The 23,440-nt window shown below is 38.9% G+C and overlaps 1 protein-coding gene across 4 annotated transcripts in view; it reads left to right on the top strand.

Annotated features, from left to right (window-relative positions):
* Positions 1-23,440, top strand: part of LOC126248637 (microtubule-associated serine/threonine-protein kinase 2) — a 258,768-nt gene that overhangs the window by 184,977 nt on the left and 50,351 nt on the right. For 3 of the 4 annotated variants that reach the window (XM_049949815.1, XM_049949814.1, XM_049949818.1), the window contains exons 16-21: positions 614-841; positions 5,447-5,879; positions 9,136-9,335; positions 13,166-13,380; positions 19,015-19,356; positions 20,750-20,815. In XM_049949815.1, the coding sequence (XP_049805772.1) occupies positions 614-841; positions 5,447-5,879; positions 9,136-9,335; positions 13,166-13,380; positions 19,015-19,356; positions 20,750-20,815 (1,484 nt within the window). The remainder of the gene's footprint in view (positions 1-613; positions 842-5,446; positions 5,880-9,135; positions 9,336-13,165; positions 13,381-19,014; positions 19,357-20,749; positions 20,816-23,440) is intronic. The other variant, XM_049949816.1, reaches the window with a different exon arrangement.

Raw genomic sequence — 23,440 nt, 5'->3', positions numbered from 1 at the left:
GTTTATTTATTCATTCACTTATTAACATTACAGAGTGACACACCACCTTGGTAACTATAGTGGGTCATTTGCTACTACAAACTAGACAATTTTCAGAAAGTTAGTACTGTCCATGTTTTTTTATATAATTAAATAATTAATTAAAAAAATAAAAACAAAAGAAAAGAAATAACACAATATACATAAAAGTAAAATTGGAAAAAATTTTATTTTCTCAAGAAGAAAATAATATATGAAAGGAAAGCTTTAGATAGCAAAGGAGGTCCCTTTACCTACCTATTTCAAGTGGGAGGGCTTCAGTAAACGCTTATAGCCTGTCTCGCCTGAATTACCATATTCTACTCTACTATAGTTACTACTATATGTATATGTTGTGATATTAACTCTATGTGATCTGTGTATAAGGTATGAGAGTATTATTTATTGCTACAATTGCTCCCTCCACTTAACTGTGCTGTAAGTGGGATAGTAGCCTCGGGAGATGACCTCAAGCCTCATCTCCCTGAAGGGCAATTCTTATGTTTGTTTTCGTGTATTTATGTCTTATTATACTGCATATGTACTTTTATACATTGCATTTATAAATAAATTGTGTAAATTTGTTGTTTTACAGATGACATTGAATGGCCAGATGATGATGATTGGCCAGTGCAACCTGAGGCCAAAGACATCATCACATCTCTACTACAACAAAATCCAAGAGATCGACTGGGAACAGGGGGTGCTCATGAAGTAAAGGAGCATCCATATTTCAGTGGTGTGGACTGGAATTCACTACTCAGGCAAAAAGCTGAATTTGTTCCTCAGATTGATCATGAAGAGGACACCAGTTACTTTGACAGTAAGAGCATATTTTTGTTCACAGGCTAACCTGCACCATTTTGACATTTAAAAGTAAAGCAATGTAAGTGGGGAGAGAGAGAGAGAGAGAGAGAGAGAGAGAGAGAGAGAGACCACTCACTTAGCAGTTGAATTCTGTTAAGAAAATAGAGGTTTAAGGTGGGGCTGAAGTTAGACTTACATACAGATGCGATGTGTTTCAGTGAGAGGTTGACACACACTATTGATAGCTACTCAGAAAGTACTGTGGTCTTATAGATATCAGTATCCACTTAATAAGGCTGATTGTCACATATAATCAGTCACAGATTTTCATGTTTTGTGCAACAGTGAACAAGTTTGATAAAATTGTGATTGTTTGATCAGGTGTTTTATTGATAAATTGATTTTGTGCATTGATCATAGCTTGTTAGCACATGCAGCAGTCAAAGATGCATTGCAGTTGACTTGTGAGAGGCATTATAGTGTTATATTTTTTAAATTTTTTATGCATTAAGACTGAAGAATTGTGAAAGAGTAACATCTTAGAAATTTGTTCACTCCAGTAGAGGGGAAAATGGAGTCATCTATTTTAGGAATTAAAATAAAAAAGTGACATTGTAGTGTGTTGAGTAATAGAAGATGGATGATTATGTGTCAAGAAATGCAACTTTTTTGAAACAGACAAGCACACGGGATGACAATATTCTTAAGCCTTTTGGTACATGAAGTTGATACTCTCTGATGGCCACTAATTTGTCTCGGTAAATAATATACCGATGAGCAATTTGCTTGTAAAACTAGAATAAGTGATTATAAGCAAAAGCTGACAATATATTAACATCGAGGAAAAAGCATTCCCCAGCACTACCAGGGACTTTGTGCAGGAAGGGAAATGTAGCCTTCAATCTGGAGTTCAAGGAAATGCAAAAGGAGCATGTAATAATGGTGTTTTCCCCAATAGATGAAAGAGACTTTCTTTCTTTATTTTGCATCAGCGAGTTTTTCTGTTGAATTGGCACCCTTTAAATATGTGCAGCATTCCTATCTCTTGTGTAACAGGCTGATGATATGTGTAGCATAACCTCAATCACTGTGAGACATGCTCTTTTGTGGTGCTTGAAGTGCTTGGAGCAGAACGGAAAAGCATTATAAAGCTGGGACCATGCAACAGGAATGAGAGAGTGTGTGGGCCAGTAAACAGATGGTGTGGTAAGCACTGTGTTGTGATTTGGTACCTCCAGCAAGCTGTATTATTTCTCTGAATTAAGCAGTCTTGAGAACATCAGTTGTTCAATCTGAGGGCTTCAGCACAGATCTGGCTAGTGATGTGTATCCAGTGTAATACAATCTTTAATAAGTCTGTCCGAATCTGAATGACTGCATACCAAGTTGGAACAGACAAAACAGCAGCATTGACTTATGCTTGATTCAATAGTCACTTGTATGTAATATTGGTGTTCTTGATTTTCTTGCATTTAAAGAAATGTAAAAAAAAATGTTGATCACTATATGCATTTGCTGCTTAAACTGCTGAAGGCATTGAAGGTAATACAAGAAAGTCTCCTAGTGAGGAGCCTTCAAGACTGTAATTTCTGTCTTGCTATTCTGTCCCCTTGTAAATTAGCAACTCTCCTCTCTAATCCATTTATATCCTTGGTTTTTGCATTTATACCATTTTCTTATAAGTGTTAATATGTATTTCTTATCACAATTTAGATAGATTTCTCTACTTGTAATGGGTGGGAAAGATACATCTTTTTGTTCTTCAGCTTCCCATTTTTGTGGAGAAAAAAAAAAAAAAAACATTCATCTGCCCTTGTTTCCATTTTGACTGACCTCTTGTTATTGATTGAGCAGAGAAGTATTATAAATACTGTTTGAAGTGTGTAGTGTATACTCCATGTATTACCATCCTGTAACTGCTAACTTCTGTGCTGCCCCCCACCCCCTTTCCTCCCATTACCCCCTATCCCTGAAATACATAGTTACAAGAGCATTATCACTTGATTGCCAAGAGCTGGGTTAAAGGTTTCATGAAACACTTTATAATCATAACTCAATGTACTTCACCCTTTACCAGATTTAAGTTTTAAATATACTTCAACCCTGAAGACTATATTGATGATTATTATGTGCCTTGCTTTTTAATTTGAGTTTCCTTTTAAACCCTGTGCTTAATATACCCTCCACCCCCCCCCCCCCCTCTCTCTCTCTCTCTCTCTCTCTCTCTCTCTCTCTCTCTCTCTCTCACACACACACACACACACACACACACACAACAAAAGTGCTCCAATGATTTCTTTTGTATTCGCAATACTTTATGTGCCAGACAAGCTACTTACAAATGACAACTTAGTATTAACAGAACACGAAATGATGTAACTTTACATACATGTAAATCTCATACCATACAAAAAAATTTCATGATGTAATCAAATACATTCCTTATGGTTCTTACCTACGAATTATATCCACTATGCAAGGGATACACTCAGTAGTATGTAGGTAACCTACAGTAATACAGATTATGCAACACTATATAGTAAGCAGGAATTAAAGCTACAAGTAAACTATAGTGTGATATCTGAGTTTGTATGCCATTACCATTCTTCTCTTCCAAATTCCTCAGAGGATCTGTTGCTGTTTTAAACTGGCTCTGAGCACTATGGGACTTAACATCTATGGTCATCAGTCCCCTAGAACTTAGAACTACTTAAACCTAACTAACCTAAGGACATCACACAACACCCAGCCATCACGAGGCAGAGAAAATCCCTGACCCCGCCGGGAATCGAACCCGGGAACCCGAGCGTGGGAAGCGAGAACGCTACCGCACGACCACGAGCTGCGGGCGTTGCTGTTTTAGAGAAGTAATGCTCGAGGGGAGAAGAAGATCGCAGTGTTGAATAGTAGTGATTGATCCTTGGTACTTCTCAAAGTTTAACTCTTATACTGAAGCTCACATGAAAGAAAGCTCAAGGGTCAACTATCTGGTCCAATTTTAATTTTGCCACAGACATCCTGTTGGACCAATGTAATTCTACATAGTGGGATATTCTGACCTGCAATGTATTGTGTCCCATTTGGGCCCAAAATACTGAGTAGAGAAACAGTATACAGGGTGTCCCAGCTATCTTGTCCACCCAAAATATCTCTGGAACAATAACAGCTATTGGAAAACGACTGGGGCCCATGAATGTACATATTTGGAAACATTCTAAAACGAAAGCATATGTGTTTTTAACACAAACTTATGTTTTTTTAAATGGGCCTCATATATTTTTTCTTCAGCAATCCATAGCATGACAAAGCACATGGCCTTGATTGCATCGCAATATTCCCATTACATCCCGAGATATTGAGACGCGAAATTGACGCTTGAAACACCCGACATGCGCTGCTAGCGCATGTCCTGAGGCTCAGGCGTGAACCCCATGCTGCCCTTAATTGCGATGTGATTGACATGTGTAATCACACCTCCATACTTATCAAGAGGATGGCAGTAGACCGTATTATTCGTTTCGGACCATCGCGATTACGGGCAGCATGGGGTTCACGCCTGAGTCTCAGGACATGCGCTAGCAGCGCATGTCGGGTGTTTCAAGCGTCAATTTCGCGTCTCAATATCTCGGGATGTAATGGGAATATTGCGATGCAATCAAGGCCATTGTGTATGTGCTTTGTCATGCTATGGATTGCTGAAGGAAAAAATATAGGAGGCCCATTTAAAAAAACCATAAGTTTGTGTTAAAAAACACATATGCTTTCGTTTTAGAATGTTTCCAAATATGTACATTCATGGGCCCCAGCCCTACATTGATACCGGTGAAAGTCGTTTTCCAATAGCTGCTATTGTTCCAGAGATATTTTGGGCGGACAAGATAGCTGGGACACCCTGTGTATTGTCCCAGGTGGAATTTCACCTTTTTGACTCCTCTACGAAATATTTTGAAGTATTCATTGGAAGAACTACTAATGTAATACTACTGTAGCTGCAATTTGGTCGAATTTGACAGGTTTTAAGAACTATTGACCGTTGTTAGCTTGTTGTTGTTATGCTTTGGATTGTATTAGCATCTGATATCATTCATAAGTAGGAACCGAGATTTGTGTGAACTGGATTGTGTTACAACACATTAAAAATTGGAGTTTCTAACTTTATAAGTTAGTTATATTGTTTTCTTACTGTAAACTGAGTGAAATATAACTAGTCTTGCTTGTTGAAATGAAATAGGTGATTACTGCGCAGAGGGCAAAAAAGTTGTTAAGATCTCAATACACTTTTAGTAATTTGTTTCCCACTGGAGATAGGTATGGAAAGGTGTATAAGGCAGTGGAAAATAGTACAGGAACAAATGAATCACCCTTGTTCCAAAATTGAGATAAGTGGGAAATGAGAACTGAACAGATATCCTTTTCTGCTGCCATTCTTGATCTAGTGTTAAGTATCTTTACTGTGTTGCAGACTATTTTATTTTTCCCTTTTTTCCTCGAACTTTAGCAGAATAAATTTATCATAAAAGTTTTGAACATTCGCAAGATTTTTTCCTCTCACTCCGTGTTAATCACTTGAATGATCATAACAGCAATATCATTAACTGTTCAACCCTTACATCTCTTCCAGCTCGAATGGATCGTTACAACCATGACATTGGAGAAGATACAGATGATACAGATGAGTCACCTCTGTTCAGTTCATTCTCGTCGTGTACGCCACACTATCGTAAGGTACAGACCAGGCTAAGTCTATTTGAAGAAGGGGATGATGGCAGTTTCAGAAAGTCATTCTCACGTGCCGATTCAGGGCAGTCAGACCATTCAGAGTCTTCTCCTTCCAATCTTGGGAGTAATTTGGACACACCAGAAACAGATGGAAACCGGGAAATAATGGAGACAGGTGATCGATCATCGTTGAAGAAAGCTGCACAGCCTAGTACGCCTGAATCATCACAAACTGAGAGTGATGATGTTTCACCACAGATCCACAGGAAGAGGAGACTTCACTCAAAGGATGCTCTTCCTCGTTTTTCAATTTCTGTTGAAGATAATCGTACCAGGTAGTATTTAGTTATGTGCTGTGTCATAGTCTATAGCTTTAGCATAAAAGTTATTTAGAAAATAAAGAACAAGCATGCATAAACCATGTACAATGGTTTCAGTGCTATTTCTCACTCAGTTTCTGTGTTGAGTAAGGTGTAGAGGCCAATGCCATTTGAGTTACACACACATTAGCATTATTTAATAATCTGTGCTAATGAACATGGCAATTTCAGGTCACATAAACTGTAAAGTGTGAGACAGATTTTGTTTCTGGTGTATTTCATTGTGGATTCAATGCTGTATGTATCAAAGGTGTTGTGAATGTGGCTCAAGTTGAGTAGTGCTACTTAATGTTTAAAAATGAGAAAGTAGATTTTCGTGTCAACAGGGAATCAAGACAATGTACGCTCATCATATTTAATAATGCTCTGCGCAGTTTAGACCTGGCACTTATGTGCTGTTATCTCCTTATGAAGATAAAGGAACACTCTCTTTTAGGTCATATCTCAATAACTGTTTGGAGAAACGGAGGAAAGTCTGTGATAAATGGTGTTTGTTTTATTTGTGTGTTATTAATATTAATAGTCTGTTTATAATCAAGTATTCTTTACCCTCTAAATGAGCTTCATTAAGTGGGTGGTTGGTGCCATTTGTAAACTGACAGTGCCATCTAATTTGTCATTCCCATTAGAAAACAGAATTTCAATTTATTGAAAATACTATTCGGTTTCATTTTAGAGAGGTTACTGGTTGAATGTTTGCATTAATATCTGTATAGCAAGATTTTTGCGAAATAGAAAACATTGATTTGATAGATGTGTTTTAATTCAGAACAACTAAAAATATTGTGTGTCAGTGAATTGCAGGAGAAACTCATTTTGCACTAGTAGTTTCACAGATTTTTACCTCAAGGTATCAGCAATTAAGTATGTAAGGTAACATCTTAATGCTGATTTCCAGCAGTACATACCTAACTTTATGCCAGAACTATGACACATCAGGAATGATGTCACTTCCTATGTCAGAAACTGTAACAACGTTAGAGGGAGAAAAGCTAGAAATCCCTGTCTTGAATTTTGTTAATTTTATCATAATTTTAAGTTTATTTCAGAAGAGACGATAAAAATTACGACACACACATGGCCATAGTTAGCACCTAGTGTAAATTGTGACCAATATGCACATATGCATAAATATATGCTGTATCTTTAGCTTTCAGAACTAGAGGTTCATTCTTTCAAAAATAAAAATGAAAGTTGAAGAACCCCCCCCCCCCCCCCCACTTGTGATCAGTTATCAGATACAATTCTGCAACCCATTTTCCTTTGTTTAGAACATCCCTAGCTCCCAATATGTGCTTCATAGTTATGTGTTTGGCAAATACAAATGCACCACTCTTAATGATGGCTGAAATTAATAATCCAGATAATAAAATTAAATCTGCAGGAGCAATAATTAAAATAGGAACATGAAAATCAGTTGAGGAGTGTGAGGGCTTTGTTATTAAAGAAAACGCCCAAATAGTAAATTGTTGAAAGAATACATGCAAGAAGCTATGCAATGTACATACAGGCAAATCACAAATAGTACATGTTCTGGCAAATGAAAAAGAATATAATTAACTCCCTCAAAACTATGTAGTACCTAAGATAAATAAAGCAAGCTGCCTCCTCAGGCCTGTGGTTAATGGAACTGACTCATCCACCTACAATCTGGCAAAGTATGTGGTCAGAAAAGGACACACAGAACTGTATGTGAAGGATTCAACTCATTTCATCCAACTTATACAAGATTAGCACATAACTAACATAATGGTCAACTTTGACAGAAAGTCTCTCTTCGCCAACATACCAATAGAAGAAAGAGACTATTAGCATTCTTCAGGAATGAATACTACCTGATACCCCTAATTGATATTGTTGTGTTTGCAGTCTACCTATTTCACCTGTCATGGTAAATATCTTGAACAAAGCTATTGAGCGTCAAAGGGATTTTCCAGCTCTCCAATAGCAAAGCAGCTCTTCATGCAAGCTTTTGTGCAAAAGTGCATTAAGCCCTTTGCAGTTCTGCCCACACTGTGATATGTAGAGAACACTTTTGTTATTTGGTCACATGGAGCATCAGAATTGTATATTAACAGCTTGCTTAAGAATATTCAGTTTGTACTAAAACATGAAAGTGATAGTATGATTCTGTTTTTGGATATGGGTGTCTAATAATTCCTAAGTGGCACTCTGGAGCACACATTCTACTTGAAAACAACCCACGCCAACCAATACCTGTAGGCATTCCACCATCATCTGGCTCAGAAGTGTTACATCCTACACATGCTAACCAGTTGAGCCCATCGAATTAGTGATGCAGACAGAACCGAACAAAAGCTGAGAGAGCTTAATAAAACGTTCTGAGCCAAAGGATATGTCAGGACAAAAAGGTTCAGTGTTAAACAGTAAGCCAGGCACAAAAAATGAGGTAAAAGAACAGCTTCCATTTGTGCAGTTCTGTGGGCAATGTTTTTCTAAGGAGGCCTAGAACCAATTTTTTGGAGTGGCTACAGGATTCATGATTTGGTAGATGGGAAACTTTAAGTCTGATTAGCACCCTCATAGCAGAATATGACCTCAACAGATTGGCACATGCAGAGCAACTGCATGACTGTGTGCCGCACATCAGGTTTCCTAAAACCAAAGTACGCGACAATCCTGATGCTATGAGGTAAGTGTGATTGGACATTGCCACAAACTGCTAATCCAGAATTGGGGCCGATTTTCTTGTGACGAAAAGCAAGAAAAACACAGCCACCACAAGCTTGTCACATATTCACAGTAGGCTACCAATTATCGACAAGCTGGGTAACCCAATAATACATCCCTTCCCTTTCTTCTGAATTGGCCAGTGATGTTTTAGGACAATAATGTATAAGAAATTAGATGTTGGTGGCCTTAAGACTCCTTCAGCAATAAAATATATTGAAGCACCTTCTTCCTGGCTAAATTAAACCACTGCAGCACAGCTGAAATGTCTTGACACTTTAGTAGTTTAGCATTTTAAGTATTTTATAAGATGGTATACCAGTATACCCAGGATGATTTTATTGAGGCTGACAATTGCCACAGAAGCTTATGTATTTGTAATTATTTATTATGTAGTGGTTTGTTTGTATGAAATGAAATACTGTGTACTCTTAGACACTGAATTAGCTTTTATTTGTGTCAATGATTACAACTTGTTCTCTGTATCTCTGTTCTATTTATTATATTGTGTATTTTGCAGCTCTCAGCCAGAGCAAAATACAAACCAATTGCAGCCATTGCCCACTCATCCTTTGGAGGAGAAAGGTTGGCGAAACTCTGACAATGTTCCAAGAGTGTCATTACCAGCAATTCCTCCAATTGCACCTTGTGGAAAGCACCGTTCCAGATCAGTTATCAAGAGTGCATCTGCGACTGGGCTTTCTCTTATGATACCTTCTGGTAAACATTCTTTCTTTTGTGACCAACATTATCAAATTATCAACAAATATTTCAGTCGTAAAATTTATTGCCTATCTAGTGTATTTGTCATAGTCTCACAGAGACATTTTTAATTTATTACTTCATTGTTTCTTTTGAGACCTGTTCATAACTGTGGATTTTTTGTGAAATGGAATTGAATTCTAGTTAAAAATCATTCTGGTATGTAGGAGCTATATCCCATTTCTGGTACTTTCTTTATCAAATGAATCAGTTGTGAATATCTTAAAAGAAAACACACACACACCGGTTACTGGGGGAGGGGGGTTGGGGTGGGGGTGGGGGTGGGGGGGAAGATAACAACTATCGCACAGAAAAGTATGTAACAACAGATAGGTAATTAATCCAGGGGATGCACACCATACATAAACAGATTAACAACCTATGTGAACTGAGTAAGAAATATTGGAAGTTATTCTGGTGCACCATGTACCTACCACCATCTAGTGGCTTGTAGAGTAAAAATGTAGATGAAGATACTACAATACAAAATTATACTCCAGTCTTGGTACAGATTATCATATTAGGATCCGACACTTTAGCAGACAGCATAACAACTTGTCAGTGATATGTGAATGACATGTTAGTCACCAGTTGCTATGGCAGAGGACACAATCATTTAGGTCTCTGGATTGCTCCCTGTATTTGTAGTGAACACACATACACCACAAAAGTATATTGATGAGGTTGTACAGCTCCACTTTTTGCCCAACTCTTCCAATCCATTTGAAATAATGAACCTGCCACTATCGTAGTCTGCTTCGATCTACAACTTCATTAAAACGATGGACATAAATGACTGATTAAAATCCAATATGCATAAAATGTGCACCATAACGAGAATTACAGTTTTAGGGAGAGAGAGAGAGAGAGGGGGGGGGGTGCAGTGAGGGGGGACAGGTAGGAGGGGGGAGGGTGGCAACATAAATATTGTCAGTGGTTTGTTCTTCTATCAGTGTTTGCATTCATACATAATGTAACGCATACAATTGTCATTATGTTAAGGGTTAAAACTAGCATCTAGTATAAATAGGCTCAACCCATCCACTCTGTTACACAGCTTCATGATGTATTCTAGTACAGTTTGCAGTATGCAAGAGCGGCTATCAGTTGTGGACTCTGTAGCATAGCCTGAGATGCCTGTTGCATAAGCTGGGATCTAGAGAGAACCCAAAGCATTATGAGATGTGACGAGCAAGTGTTCCCTAAATGGTAATACAGTGATGTGATGCATGGTATAACATTGTGGGCTGTGGGACACACTTACCAAGTGGATGTCACTCATCTGTGGCTGTCAAGCACCTCCAGTAAACACATTCAGAGGAATATATGCTTCTAATGTGATTCTGTCTCAGCTGAGAACAGTGACACTACTAAAGTTACCACGTTTCACAATTTTGGCTTGGTTGTAATATGTGCTACGGATGTGCCAGATGGAGCAGGACACCCTAATCTAAATTGTAATACTCTGGTGAAGATGACACTGCTCCACTGTTTCCTTGCTCAAGCCCAGTGGGCAAGACACCACATTTGGTGATCCACGATGCGCCTTTATTTGAAGGGGAAATACATATGGTGGGTTTCTGAGCATACAGATCTCATACAATCTGTACTGAACTTTTGCCAAGTTTGGTCTGTCTTTTTGAGCATTGTGCTGGTTTAGTAAACATTGGAGACGTGCCAGTCACACCAGAGAGGACTGCAGTTCATAACTGTTTTTCAGTGAGGTCACATTTTGGGACCAGTGAAGGTGAGAGGAAAGTGTGCCATGGTGTGTGGTGGGTGTTTGGTCTTATGGCTATCAGTAGTGGCAGGATTGAAAGATTTCTTTACATGTTGCACATTTTGTGTCATAGTTTCTATTTTTACATGCAGTGGGGCTTTGAAGTGCCATAGTTTGTATGTTTGTACCTGTTTGTTCCTGTAAATCTATCTGAGTTGTCTTTCCTCCTTCACTCCCTCCTCCCTATGTTCACGATAAATTAATCCAGATTTGTTTCTTTCATTTTTTATTTTTTTAATCTCTTATCTTTATTCCTTATCAGTTTCTCTTCTCTATTGCTACTTTAGCTTGTCAGATATTTGCTGTTAATATTTTACTCTAATGATTGTCTTTTAGAATATGTGCTGTAAAAATATTACAAAACTATAATGTTTTCTTTTCGACCAGGCCTGGCGCATAGAATACATCATAGTATGACACTTTGTAATGAATAATTCCAGGTAAGGTGCAATAGTATAATTAGTAATATTTCTTCTTTACTACTAGCTTATTTTGGCTATAGGGCCATTACTAATTAAACTGTTGCAGCTTACCAGGAATTATTCATTATAAAAGTATAATGTAACTATTTGGCATGCAGCATACAGGTTGTAACAGAATGGCGTTTTAAAAGATTGGGGGATTGTAGAGGATGAAATGTTGAACATTTTGATACAAGGAACCTATAGCTGGAAATGTAAAATACAGCTTCTGCAGCACCATGAACTTTCTGCGCATTCGGTAGGCTAAATGAAACACCAGAATACTATGTTTAAGATAATGTTTATTGACAGTACAGTACAGTACAGTCAAATACTGTAAACCGAATCTGTGGCTTCACTACTGTAGAGGAAACGTTCAATGTGACTACCATTGGCTTTGTTATACAATGTGCAACAATGCACCATGTTCGGTTTGATTTTCTGTAAGATAGTGTGCTCTCATCTGGTGGTATTAAATGCTTTAAAGATGCTCTCAATAAGCTCAGGTACTGTTCCTGGAAGTGTTGAGTACACAAGGTACTTGACACAGCCCCCAGAGGAGGAAGTCGGGAGCAGTGAGGTCAGTGGAGCGCACAGCCCATTTGTGACTGGGCATCCCCTTCCAATTACTCTCTGCCTGAAGCTAATTGTAATATATGCACTGGGCCGACAATCAAAGTGCCTTGGAGCATCATCATTCTGAAACCACAAACTAGTGTGCAGTTGCAGAAGTTACGGTCAGGCATTGCTCAGAAAATTCAAACACTGTATACCATTTGTAAGATATGATAAGATGTGTGGTCCAGTAAGGTTACCTCCAATAATTCCAGCCCAAGTGTTGACTGAGAATCTCATCTGGTAACTTCTTCTGCAGGTAGTGTGTGTATTCTCAACAGCCCAGTGATTTCTGTAGAAACTTAATTTCACATTTCCAGCTATAGGTTCCTATCACCCAAATTTTTAAAACGTCATTCTACTACTCCCTGTGTAAACATATGATACCACAAGGTGAAGTGGCAAGTAGATCACTACCCAGATTAAATTGCAGTATAATCTTGTTTCTGGGTGGCTTCCTCAATTTGCTGTCACTGTTCCCATTCTTTTTTCCATTGTCCCATTCTTCATTCCTCTTTCTGTCCCATAAATTTCACCTCAATATGCTTTTACCTCGACATCCAAAACCTTCAGAAACAAAATGTTTATTGCATATTTGTGTTATGTGTTTCACACAGTTACCTAGAATTTTTTTAACTGTGAGTTGGATCCAGGGTAAATTCAGGATACATGACTGTGCTCAAACTCCCTGTCATTTCTGTGCCCATCTATACTGCTCCCTCCTCCACCTTCTCATCAATTAACTCTCCACTTATGCCTCTCTTGGTGCCCTTACCTCTGCCTTCACCCCTTCTTCTATGTTTCCTTTTCCATGCCTTTAAGTTGGTCTCACTGCCTACCCTCACCACATTTTTCCAATACTTGCCATCTTGTAGCATTTCCAGTTGACAACAACTACTAGTTAGTTTTAACACCATTGTATGTGCTTCCAGAAGAATGTCACCCACAACCAATTCAGTCCCCTGGTGGATCAAGCACTGCCAGTTCACGGGATACATCTCCTTGCCGAGAACTGTCACCTCTTGTTACAAGCCTGAAACCACCAATTATTATCCGGCGTGGCCCTCGTGGATTTGGTTTTACTGTGCATACTATTAGAGTGTACTACGGTGACACAGATTTTTATACAATGCACCATTTAGTAATGGTAAGTGTAATTCAAGTAAGAGAGAGAATTTTAAAATTTGTAAAATGTTTGGTTATGTGCTTTCAATGTGTATAGTTTGGTACCTATTGGAGTGAAATAATAATTTTTTACTATGTTGAATGAGAGGGAAAACACGAGGAAGAAAATTATTATTAAATTAATGTTTCAGACTGCACAATAAACAACTCTTGTAAACCCATCCCAGTTCACTGCTATTACTTTCTACATTATTTATGAAGTGATTTTTTTTAAGGATTACTTCAATCATATACACATCTTTCCCTATTTTAATTCTTCCTTTCGAAACGACTGCTTCTCTTTTGCTTTCAGTGCGTACCAAGATGTTAGGAGGGAGGTAGTAGACACAGAATCGAGAAAGATGTAGAGCAATAACTAATTATCATTGTAGCCCTGGATCTTGCTAAATCAAAGGGTCTGTTAGTTGACATGTAGTGCCTTGCAATATGATCTGCAACGAATTGTAAACCTTAGTAGTTTATCTTGGGTCATTTATATTGGGTGGACAGCTGGTACATGGTGTATCTGATTTCATAGCCACATGCACCTGAAGAGATACTTTTCAAAGAACTGAAATAACATGGACCTGGAAGTTTGCATGAGCAAGGTCTTGCAGATGGGACTTGGACAGTTATGAGGCATATGGTAGGTGCTGGAAGTACATATGGCGTAGGGGTGGGCCGTCATATTTGATACTCGTGGATTAAGTGACTGGATAATACCACTGAGGGAGAGGTGAGAAGGATATTTTTGCAAGATATTCCTAATTTCATCACACAATAAAAGGCAGTCTAAGCTGTGATGAACAGTGTCTTCCAGCTGTTCCAGTACTGTTGATATTGGATAATGAGAAGGGTACCTACTTGTAGCTCGTTGATGGATATGATTGGAAGATTTGTGATACGGTAGAATATGGCACTGGACATTCATTGTGTATCAGTTTTAAGGTTTGGTTGACTATTAAATACCTGGGAAAGTCCTTTAGTTTTCTGGATGAAGAACTGATCATAATTGTGTATGCACCACGCGCAGGTGGTGGTAGAGATTTTTTGATGGGGAAGTGATAGCAGGTATCAACATAATGGTGGTGGCGGCAGTGATGGGGCGAAGGTGGAGGTGGGAGGGGAGGAACAAGGTCCACAGGTTTGATAAGAGCAGACCTTTTAGTGGAGCCACCATAAAGCAGAATTAGATGTCTAGGAAAACAGCTTGTTAAGTTGAAGATGACCAAGTAAAACAGACAGGAGAATGATGTTAAGGCTGTAGAAGGAAGAGGATGGAGTGGCTTGGGCATAGATTCTCATAATGAAAATATTGTTACTCAACTTTTACCAGATGAGGAGTGTGTAATTTGGGGTTTTAGGGTGGATTCCACAACCTGGTCCATAAACACCTTGACATATGAGTGAGTGCCTTGGCTGTGCTGCCAGTTTATATATGTTCCTGCGTAACAGTCTGTGACAGTATACTTAGGCTCAGTACGAGGGGCGTTTGAAAAGTCTGTGCAAAGTCCAAGAGATGGCACCACTTTTGCGTATCGAGGTCATATTTAGTTAGTAGCATCTTTGGAAAGAACACACACCAAGTTTCAACCATATTTGTCTATTTCTTTGTGTTTGACATTCGTGTGAATCGAGGAAGTCGAGTGATTGTCAAAAAATGGACGAAAAAGAATTTCGTGTGGTGATTAAACATTACTTTAAGAAAGGCGAAACGCCTCAGGAAACTAAAGAGAAGCGTGATAAACATTACGGTGACTCTGCACCTTCGATTATAACAGTTTATAAGTGGTTTCAAAATTTTCAGAGTGGCCATATGGGCATAAGTGATGGTGAACATTCTGGATGCCCTGTGGATGTCACGACTCCAGAAATCATTGATAAAATCCATGATATGGTGATGGGTGACAGAAGAGTTAAGGTGCATGAGATTGCTAGTGCTATGGGCATCTCGAATGAATGGGTACATAATATTTTGCATAAACATTTGGACATGAGAAAGCTATCTGCCAGATGGGTTCCGCGATTGCTCACGCTTGACCAAAGACGGAATCGTGTGAAGTGTTGCAAGGATGTTTTGTAGCTGTTCAGGAAAAATCTGCAGGACATTAAGCGTCGTTTCATCACTGTGGATGAAACACGGATATATTACTATACTCCTGAGACCAAACAACAATCTTAACAATGGGTTACCAAGGGAGAATCTGCACCAAAAAAGGCGAAGACCATTCCTTCAGCTGGAAAGATTATGGCGACTGTCTTTTGGGGTCCACAAGGGATAATCCTCATCGACTATCTGGAAAAGGGTGAAACTATTACAGGTGAATGTTATTCATCGTTAATGGACCGTTTGAAAACCGAGCTGCAAGAAAAACGCCGGTGATTGGACTGCAAAAAAAGTCCTTTTCCATCACGACAATGCACTAGCACACACCTCAGCAGTTGTGGTTGCAAAATTAATGGAAATAGGATTCCAACTTGTTTCACATCTCCCCCCCCCCCCCCCCCCCCCATATTCTCCAGACTTGGCTTCCTCGGACTACTATTTGTTCCCCAAATTGAAGAAATGGCTGACTGTACAAAGATGTTATTCAAACGAGGAGGTGATTGCAGCAACTAATAGTTATTTTGCAGACTTGGACAATTCCTATTATTCAGAAGGGATCAACAAATTAGAACAGCACTGGACGAAGTGTTTAAGTCTAAAAGGAGACTATGGTGAAAAATAAAAAAGGTTTACCCCGAACAGGGACTTTTCAAAAACACCCCTCGTACAGGGAATGGGTTGGAAGTGAAGTGACCAGTTAGCATGAAGACATCTGAGATGGGCTGATTTGTGGACTTTAGTAATCATATATTAGGTGAATGTGCAGAAAATGAGGAAAAGGACTTGGCTTTGTGAGAACTTAAGCCTGGGCAAGGAAGTTCTTGTCACTGCAGACATGCTGTCCCCGGGTGGCCAGGCTATATGAGAGGGATTCTTTGGTGTGGAAGGAATGGCAGCTGTTGAAATGTAGCTACTGTTGGTGGTTGGTGAGTTTAGGATGGAGTCATCAAAGAGGAGGTGGTCGATGTTCAGGAAGGTGGTGCAGTGGGTGAGGAGGGCCAGGTGAAGAGGATTGGAGAGAAGGTGTTGAGATTTGAAGAAATGAGGATAGGTTGTTTTTGTGTGAGTCCAGATTATAAAGATATCATCAGTGAACCTAAACCAGACCAGGGGTTTGGGAGGCTAGGAAGGTTTCCTCTAGATGACTCATAAAGAAGTTGGCATAGGAGAGTGCCATACTGGGTGCCCAAGGCTGTGCCACAGATTTGTGTGTATACTTTCCGTTCAAAGGAGTAGTGGTTGTGTAGTAGGATAAAGCTAATAAGGGAATGAGAAAAGAGGGTTTGGAGTCTGAAGGACAGTGGGAGAGGTAGTGTTCAATAGCGGCAAGCCCATGGGCAGGAGGGACATTGGTGTATAGGAAAGTGGTGTCAACAGTGATGAGCAGGGATCCAGGAGGTAAAGAGGTAGGGATGTTGGAGAGTCGGTGAAGAAAGTGGTTGGTAACTTTGATGTGGGTAGTTAGATTTTGGGCAATTGGGGGAAGGTGTTGGTCAATTAGGGCTGAAATTCTTTCAGCGGGGACAGAATAACCAGCTACAATGGGTGTCCTGGTTTGTTGAATTTATGTACGAGGGCCGTTCAGAAAGTAACCTCCGGTTGATTTAAAAAAATACACCAAGTTAAATAAAAATATTTTAATATATACATCTTACAACTACATCTTTGCACTATTTTTCTACATAGTCTCCATAACGATTGAGGCACTTATCGTATCTCTTCACAAGCTTTGAAATTCCTTCTGCATAAAAATCACCCGCTTGTGCCTGGAGCCAGCCTGTGACCGCATCTTTGAGCTCTTCGTCGTCATCAAACCGCTGTGACCCGAGCCATTTCTTCAAATGCATGAAGAGGTGATAATCACTTGGCGCCAGGTCTGGGCTGTAAGGTGGATGGTTGATAACGTCCCACTTGAAGGACTGAAGAAGGGCCGTTGTTCTGCGAGCAGAGTGAGGACGGGCGTTATCGTGCAAAAAAACGATACCGGAAGTCAGCATACTACGGCGTTTGTTCTGTATAGCCCGTCGTAACTTTTTTATTGTTTCACAGTACATGTCTTGATTAATGGTCGTACCACGTTCCATGAATTCAACCAACAACACCCCTTTGGCATCCCAAAACACCGTTGCCATCAGTTTTCTGGCAGAAAAATCTTGCGAGGCTTCTCTTGGTTTGGTAGGCGAATTTGAATGTGCCCACATCTTTGATTGTTCTTTTGTCTCAGGGTTCACGTACTTAATCCAGGTTTCGTCACCGGTCACGATTCTGTTTAACAATGGTTCTCCTTCGTCCTCATAACGTGACAGAAAGTCTAATGCAGAGGCCATTCTTTGAGTTTTGTGGTGGTTGGTAAGAATTTTGGGCACCCATCGTGCACAGAACTTACGGTAACCCAATCTTGCTGTCACTATCTCGTACAAGAGAGTCTTAGAAATCTGTGGAAAACCAGTAGACAACTCCGACATTGAGAAATGTCGATTTTCACGAACTTTTGCATCAACTGTCTGAACGAGTTCGTCAGTCACCAATGATGGTCTACCACTCCTCTCTTCATCATGAACGTTTTCTCGTCCACTTTTAAATAAACGTACCCATTCACGGACAACTCCTTCACTCATAACTCTTGGTCCGTACACGGCACAAAGCTCACGATGAATAGCTGCTGCAGAATATCCTTTGGCTGTAAAAAACCTTATGACAGCACGCACTTCACATTTGGCGGGGTTTTCTATTGCAGCACACATTTCAAACTGCCACAAAAACTAAACTAGCGCAGGTACGACGTTCACTCGACCACGGCTTGATGCCGACTGACCTGTTGAGTGCGTGAACGCACAGATGGCGTCGCTACTCCCCCCACAACCCGCACTGTGACCAATCGGAGGTTACTTTCTGAACCGCCCTCGTATTTTGGGGAGCATGTAGGAGGTGGCCGTGCAGGGTGTCATAAGGGTGAGGAGGGAAATGGATTCACGGAAGATGTTCTGGAAAGTTCATAAGGATTTTTAAGCAGGGTTTGGAGATTCTGTTGGACTTCTGGAATGGTCTCAACCTTGCAGAGTTTATTAGGGGAGGAGTCATAATATTGTTGATATTCAAACCTGGATTTTCCATTGTTTGAAATCATCTCTAAAGGTAGACAATTATATGGGGTACCCTCAATACTTTTTGTGAAGATGTTTTGTTATGATTGTACACATTGACCATTCATGTGATGTGTAAGCTCTGAGCATGACTATTGTTGTTGGAATCCAAATTGAAGACACATTGAGTAATTAGTGGGTTTGTAAACAATGTGGAGAAATGTGTGAAGGGTGCTGAAATGTAATGATTTTGGTCTCAGTGCTTTAATGTCAGCAGGTCGCATATAGTTTTGTGTGTACGTATAAATATAATTATTCTGTTGCAGCTTTCTTTATGGTACAATTTTGAACTGAATTGACTGTATATCAGTAATTTTACTTATAACAGATAAGAAAACTATTGTAAAACTAAATTGATTTGTTACAGGCTGTGGAAGACAGCAGCCCAGCATTCGAGTCAGGTGTTCGCCCAGGTGACTTAATAACGCACATAAATGGTGAAGCAGTACAAGGACTTTACCATACTCAAGTACTGCAGCTCGTATTATCTGGCGGTGACCATGTGACACTGCGTGCAACTCCATTGGAAAATACCTCAATTCGAACTGGTGGTAGGCGTAGAGAACCGGGCCAGAGCCGCTTGGCACGTCACGCTGCTCCCCATCGTCAACAGAGACATCGCCAGAAGAGGGATCATCCTGACAAACGTCGCAAACCATCTCTCTTCCGCCGCATTAGCAGCAAGCGTGCTTCTGCTGAACTGCATCAGGTGAGATACAATTTACTGTCAGTTCATAAAGCCTAAAGTGGAACGTGCTTACCCCCCCCCCCCCCACACACACACATTTAGACGTGTTACTTGAAGTATTAGAATTCTGGAGTAATCATAAGTAGATCTGGTTATGTTGCGTAGGTGTAATTACTAGTATAAGATATGCTGATCTGATCTTGTTTCCTAATCGCCCCCACCTAAAAAATTTTTAGAAGACTGATACTAATGGATGGCTGGTTCATAATAAATACTGTGGCTAGCTTCTTCCTTGAATCTTGTCATATATAATATATGCTCATATTAACAAATGTGGTGTTTGCTACAGACAGTCTAAAATAGTGCTAGTAAAAGAATTTTACAGACCAGTTTTCTGAGATAATAACGAGTCTCAGCTATTTTAAACTAATGGTAGCAAGATAGGATTTCATCATTAAGGAGTAAATATTTACAGGGCTTATGAAAAAATGGGATAGGCTTATAAAGGTTTATTCTTAAAGGTTAAGTGTCCCTACAGTCACTATTTATATAAATGTTTTATTAATTATTTCATTTAAAAATTTGATGATTTGTCTTATTATATGTAATTTGACAATGGCTTCAAATAGTTGGGGGTTCTCTAAAGGTGTTACCAGCTGACTAGTTGTGCGCCTGGAGAAGGCAGATGTATCATTGACAGTGAAATACTATGTTCCTTAATTGTACAAATGACTGTACTAATTTTCAGGGTATGCTTCAATAATATGTTGCTGGAGAAACATTATCTTCTCTAAACTCACCTTAGTAAGAATTGCTTAGCATATGAAGAGTGAAATGCTATTGGGATGATTTAAATTGGGGGTATAGTTAGGCAATTCTTCAATGACATGTACTGAATTGAGAGGTTAAACAAATACTGTCAGTGCAAAGATAAATCGTAAAATACAGTGTTTGTATGGTATACTATAGATGTTGATAAAAATTAAATGATATTCTCATAAAAAGTAATTTATTGAAAAGTTTAATGTAATCTGATGCCGATTTTAAAGTCATAAGCTTCCTTCATTGTGTTATATTGGTACAATGTTAGGAACTGTCACAATTCATGCAGATGTATTTAATGTTCCAAAGCATCCAATTTAAGACATCTGTATTACTACAAGTTTTGCTTCCACAGGCTCCGTAATTGTGTCAGCACAAATACCAGATAAGTTTATTCATAATATTTAGTTTTATTTGTGTTGAGTTGTCTCTCAGTATGGGAAACGACATTGGGGCAGCAACATTAACATAAGTAAGTATAGATCTGCTTATTGTAAGCTGTGCATTAGCATGACATTTGCATGTCAGAGAAGCTGTAATATCATAATAATATTTGTGTATTTTATATGCATTCTTCACTTTTTCTTCACAGCCATTGAAAATATCGAGCCCTCTGTCAGCTCCGATCATTCCAGTTGACTGTAAACCTCAGTTCAAGGTACATATTCTCCTATATATTTCAGTGAAATTTTCTCTACTTCCTTCTAACAATAAATGTCATATTTCGAGCTTAGGCTCATTACATTAATAAACATTTTGAAATCTTTCTTTGGACTTCGGTTAAAATAGTCTACTTCTGCAGTGGTACTAGTATTAGCCTGTTATTTTTATTATTTGGTTCACTTTGGCGCAGTCATTCAATGCTGAGAGGTTGAAATTCCGTCGTCGTGTGGAAAATGTATTCCAAAGCATTATATCATAGCTTCCAGTGACAACAGGTACTGAACAGAGAGCCAATCTTCATAAAAACAGTTCTGTGGTTCACATTTATGCTTCACAGTGTACAGGATTTATACAAAGGTACTGACAGGGATCGAATTCCCCCTTTAAACTGTTGTGGTTGGTAATTCATTAGTGAAGAAGAGATGTCAAATATAATAAGTGAAACAAATATAGAAATAATTTGCTTTTAATCCATAAAGGCAGCTTTGCTGAACGGTGTGTGTGTGTGTGTGTGTGTGTGTGTGTGTGTGTGTGTGTGTGTGTGTGTTTTTAAGTGTAATTTTGTGTAATTTGTAAAGTGAAATCAAGCACAATTTGAATATTTATTTGTGCAGTAAGTCACTCCGGTAAATTGTCGGCACATAGATTATTTTGATTCAAAATGTATGTCATTAAATGTTCAGAAGCTTTTAATGTTAGTAACACACAGCCATTATCCTTTGTCCATGTTATGGGCATTACAGGGAAAACCTACATTGTAATTAAACATGTACCTGGAGTGGTAGTGTTCACAGAAAGCAGGAGGTGTCCAAAATTACAGTGAAACCCCGTTTTTACACTTTTCAAGGGACTTCAAAAAAAATTGTGTGAAATGCGGGAAAATGTAAAATGGGGAAATAATGTTTTAAGGTGTAAAAGTTACTTATAGGATACCCCCTTGCACTTTATCTATTATGTATGTACATAACATCCATCGAAAGACTTGTCAGGGACTTTTTTATTATCTAATAAAGGTTTATTATCTAATAAAAACCAGTGATGTAACTGGAATTGACAACTGTTTGGGAAGTGGAAACTTTCGACTTAATTTCAAACATCATAATCAATGTTTTTGAAAAACCTGCAGCTGTCATTCATTATTTAAATAATGAAATACTGCACTAGTTACGTATTTTTTCATGCTTAGCATGATGCGTTTCGAGATTTTTTTCTCGTTGTCAAGTGCAAATATGTAAATAAGTATTTTGTATGGTGTTTGAATGTGTGTTATTCTGCATCTCTTATGCTGTACTCATCTTTTTGAGGTTACCAGGTACTGTGCCTCATCAGTTATGCAGAAAACTACACACACACACACACACACACACACACACACACACACACACACGCGCGCGAATTATCACTCACATTGTTGGTTGTGTAACATCACAAAAAATACATATGTAAATAGTGCAACTGACAACGAGAATAAATTCTTGAAACACGTTTTGCTCAGCATGAATACGATACTTATCCGGTGCTGTTTTACACTAAAAACATTTGAGCAGCACAAAGTGAATGACGGTGTCATATAGTGCTCTACGTGGCCTTACGCCGAAACACGCTAAATATGGTTTGACAGTGTTGTCACAATGATCACAACAATCACGAAACTGCATTTGCACAGTAGAGACATTTTGGAAATGGTTGTAATTGGTCATGATATCTTCATTCGAACAAACCTAGTTACTCCCATCAGCCACCACGCCATGTAGAGCTAGGCAGCAGCGGGAGATATGGCACGAATTGTGAAAACTATTACTCGTTTACCCGTTCAAATCCGCTGAATAGAGTGCCCTGGTGTCAAGAAACTTAACCACTTAATATTTGTAAACACTACTGGACGGCCAACATTATGTCATCATCGTATCTTCTCCACAAACATATTTTCATAATGCGTAAATCGCGAGAAACTTTGAGTCACTATGAATGAGTACTCAAAGATTTTTGCCGATGTTAATGTTTCCAGTGATTTATCACCAAAAGTGATAATGGATCTTTCTACCTATTTATTTTGTGTGTGTTACATTTTTTTTATGTTGATTGTCAGCTACAAACCTCTGCATGGTGTGTTGATCCTCTGCAGGTCTTCATGCATTTTGTTTCAATTTTAGGCCTTGCAACTTCCCTATATGCAACAGCATCATATGTAAACAACTTTGACACAGATTATAGGCCCAATGACTAAGCTCTGTCAACAGTCTTTGGTGATTTCCCGTGAACATTTCTGGTTGGAGCTCAATAGTTATCTCCCTATACATAGATGAAACTGAAGGCATTTAGGTTACATGGACAGTTGAGTGGTGCAAATAATCATAGTGCCAGAGGCACCAGACTAGTGCCAGAGGCACCAGAGTTGTCAGTCATAGTAGTGATGACATTCTATGCCTTCTTTTCCTGCACTATACCTGAAGCATGGTCTTTTGCATTCAATGTATATTTGCCATTTCTGATGCCATACTGAGTGTCCTTCATATCATTTTTGCATATGTTAACACAAACTCTTTTGTTTAATGTTTTCTCATATAGTTTAATAAGAACATTTGAAAGGCATATGGGTGTATAGGATTTTGACTGGATA

This window comes from Schistocerca nitens, chromosome 3 (genome assembly GCF_023898315.1).
Source record: "Schistocerca nitens isolate TAMUIC-IGC-003100 chromosome 3, iqSchNite1.1, whole genome shotgun sequence".
Lineage (NCBI taxonomy): Eukaryota > Metazoa > Arthropoda > Insecta > Orthoptera > Acrididae > Schistocerca > Schistocerca nitens.
This window is presented reverse-complemented; position numbering and strand designations above follow the sequence as displayed.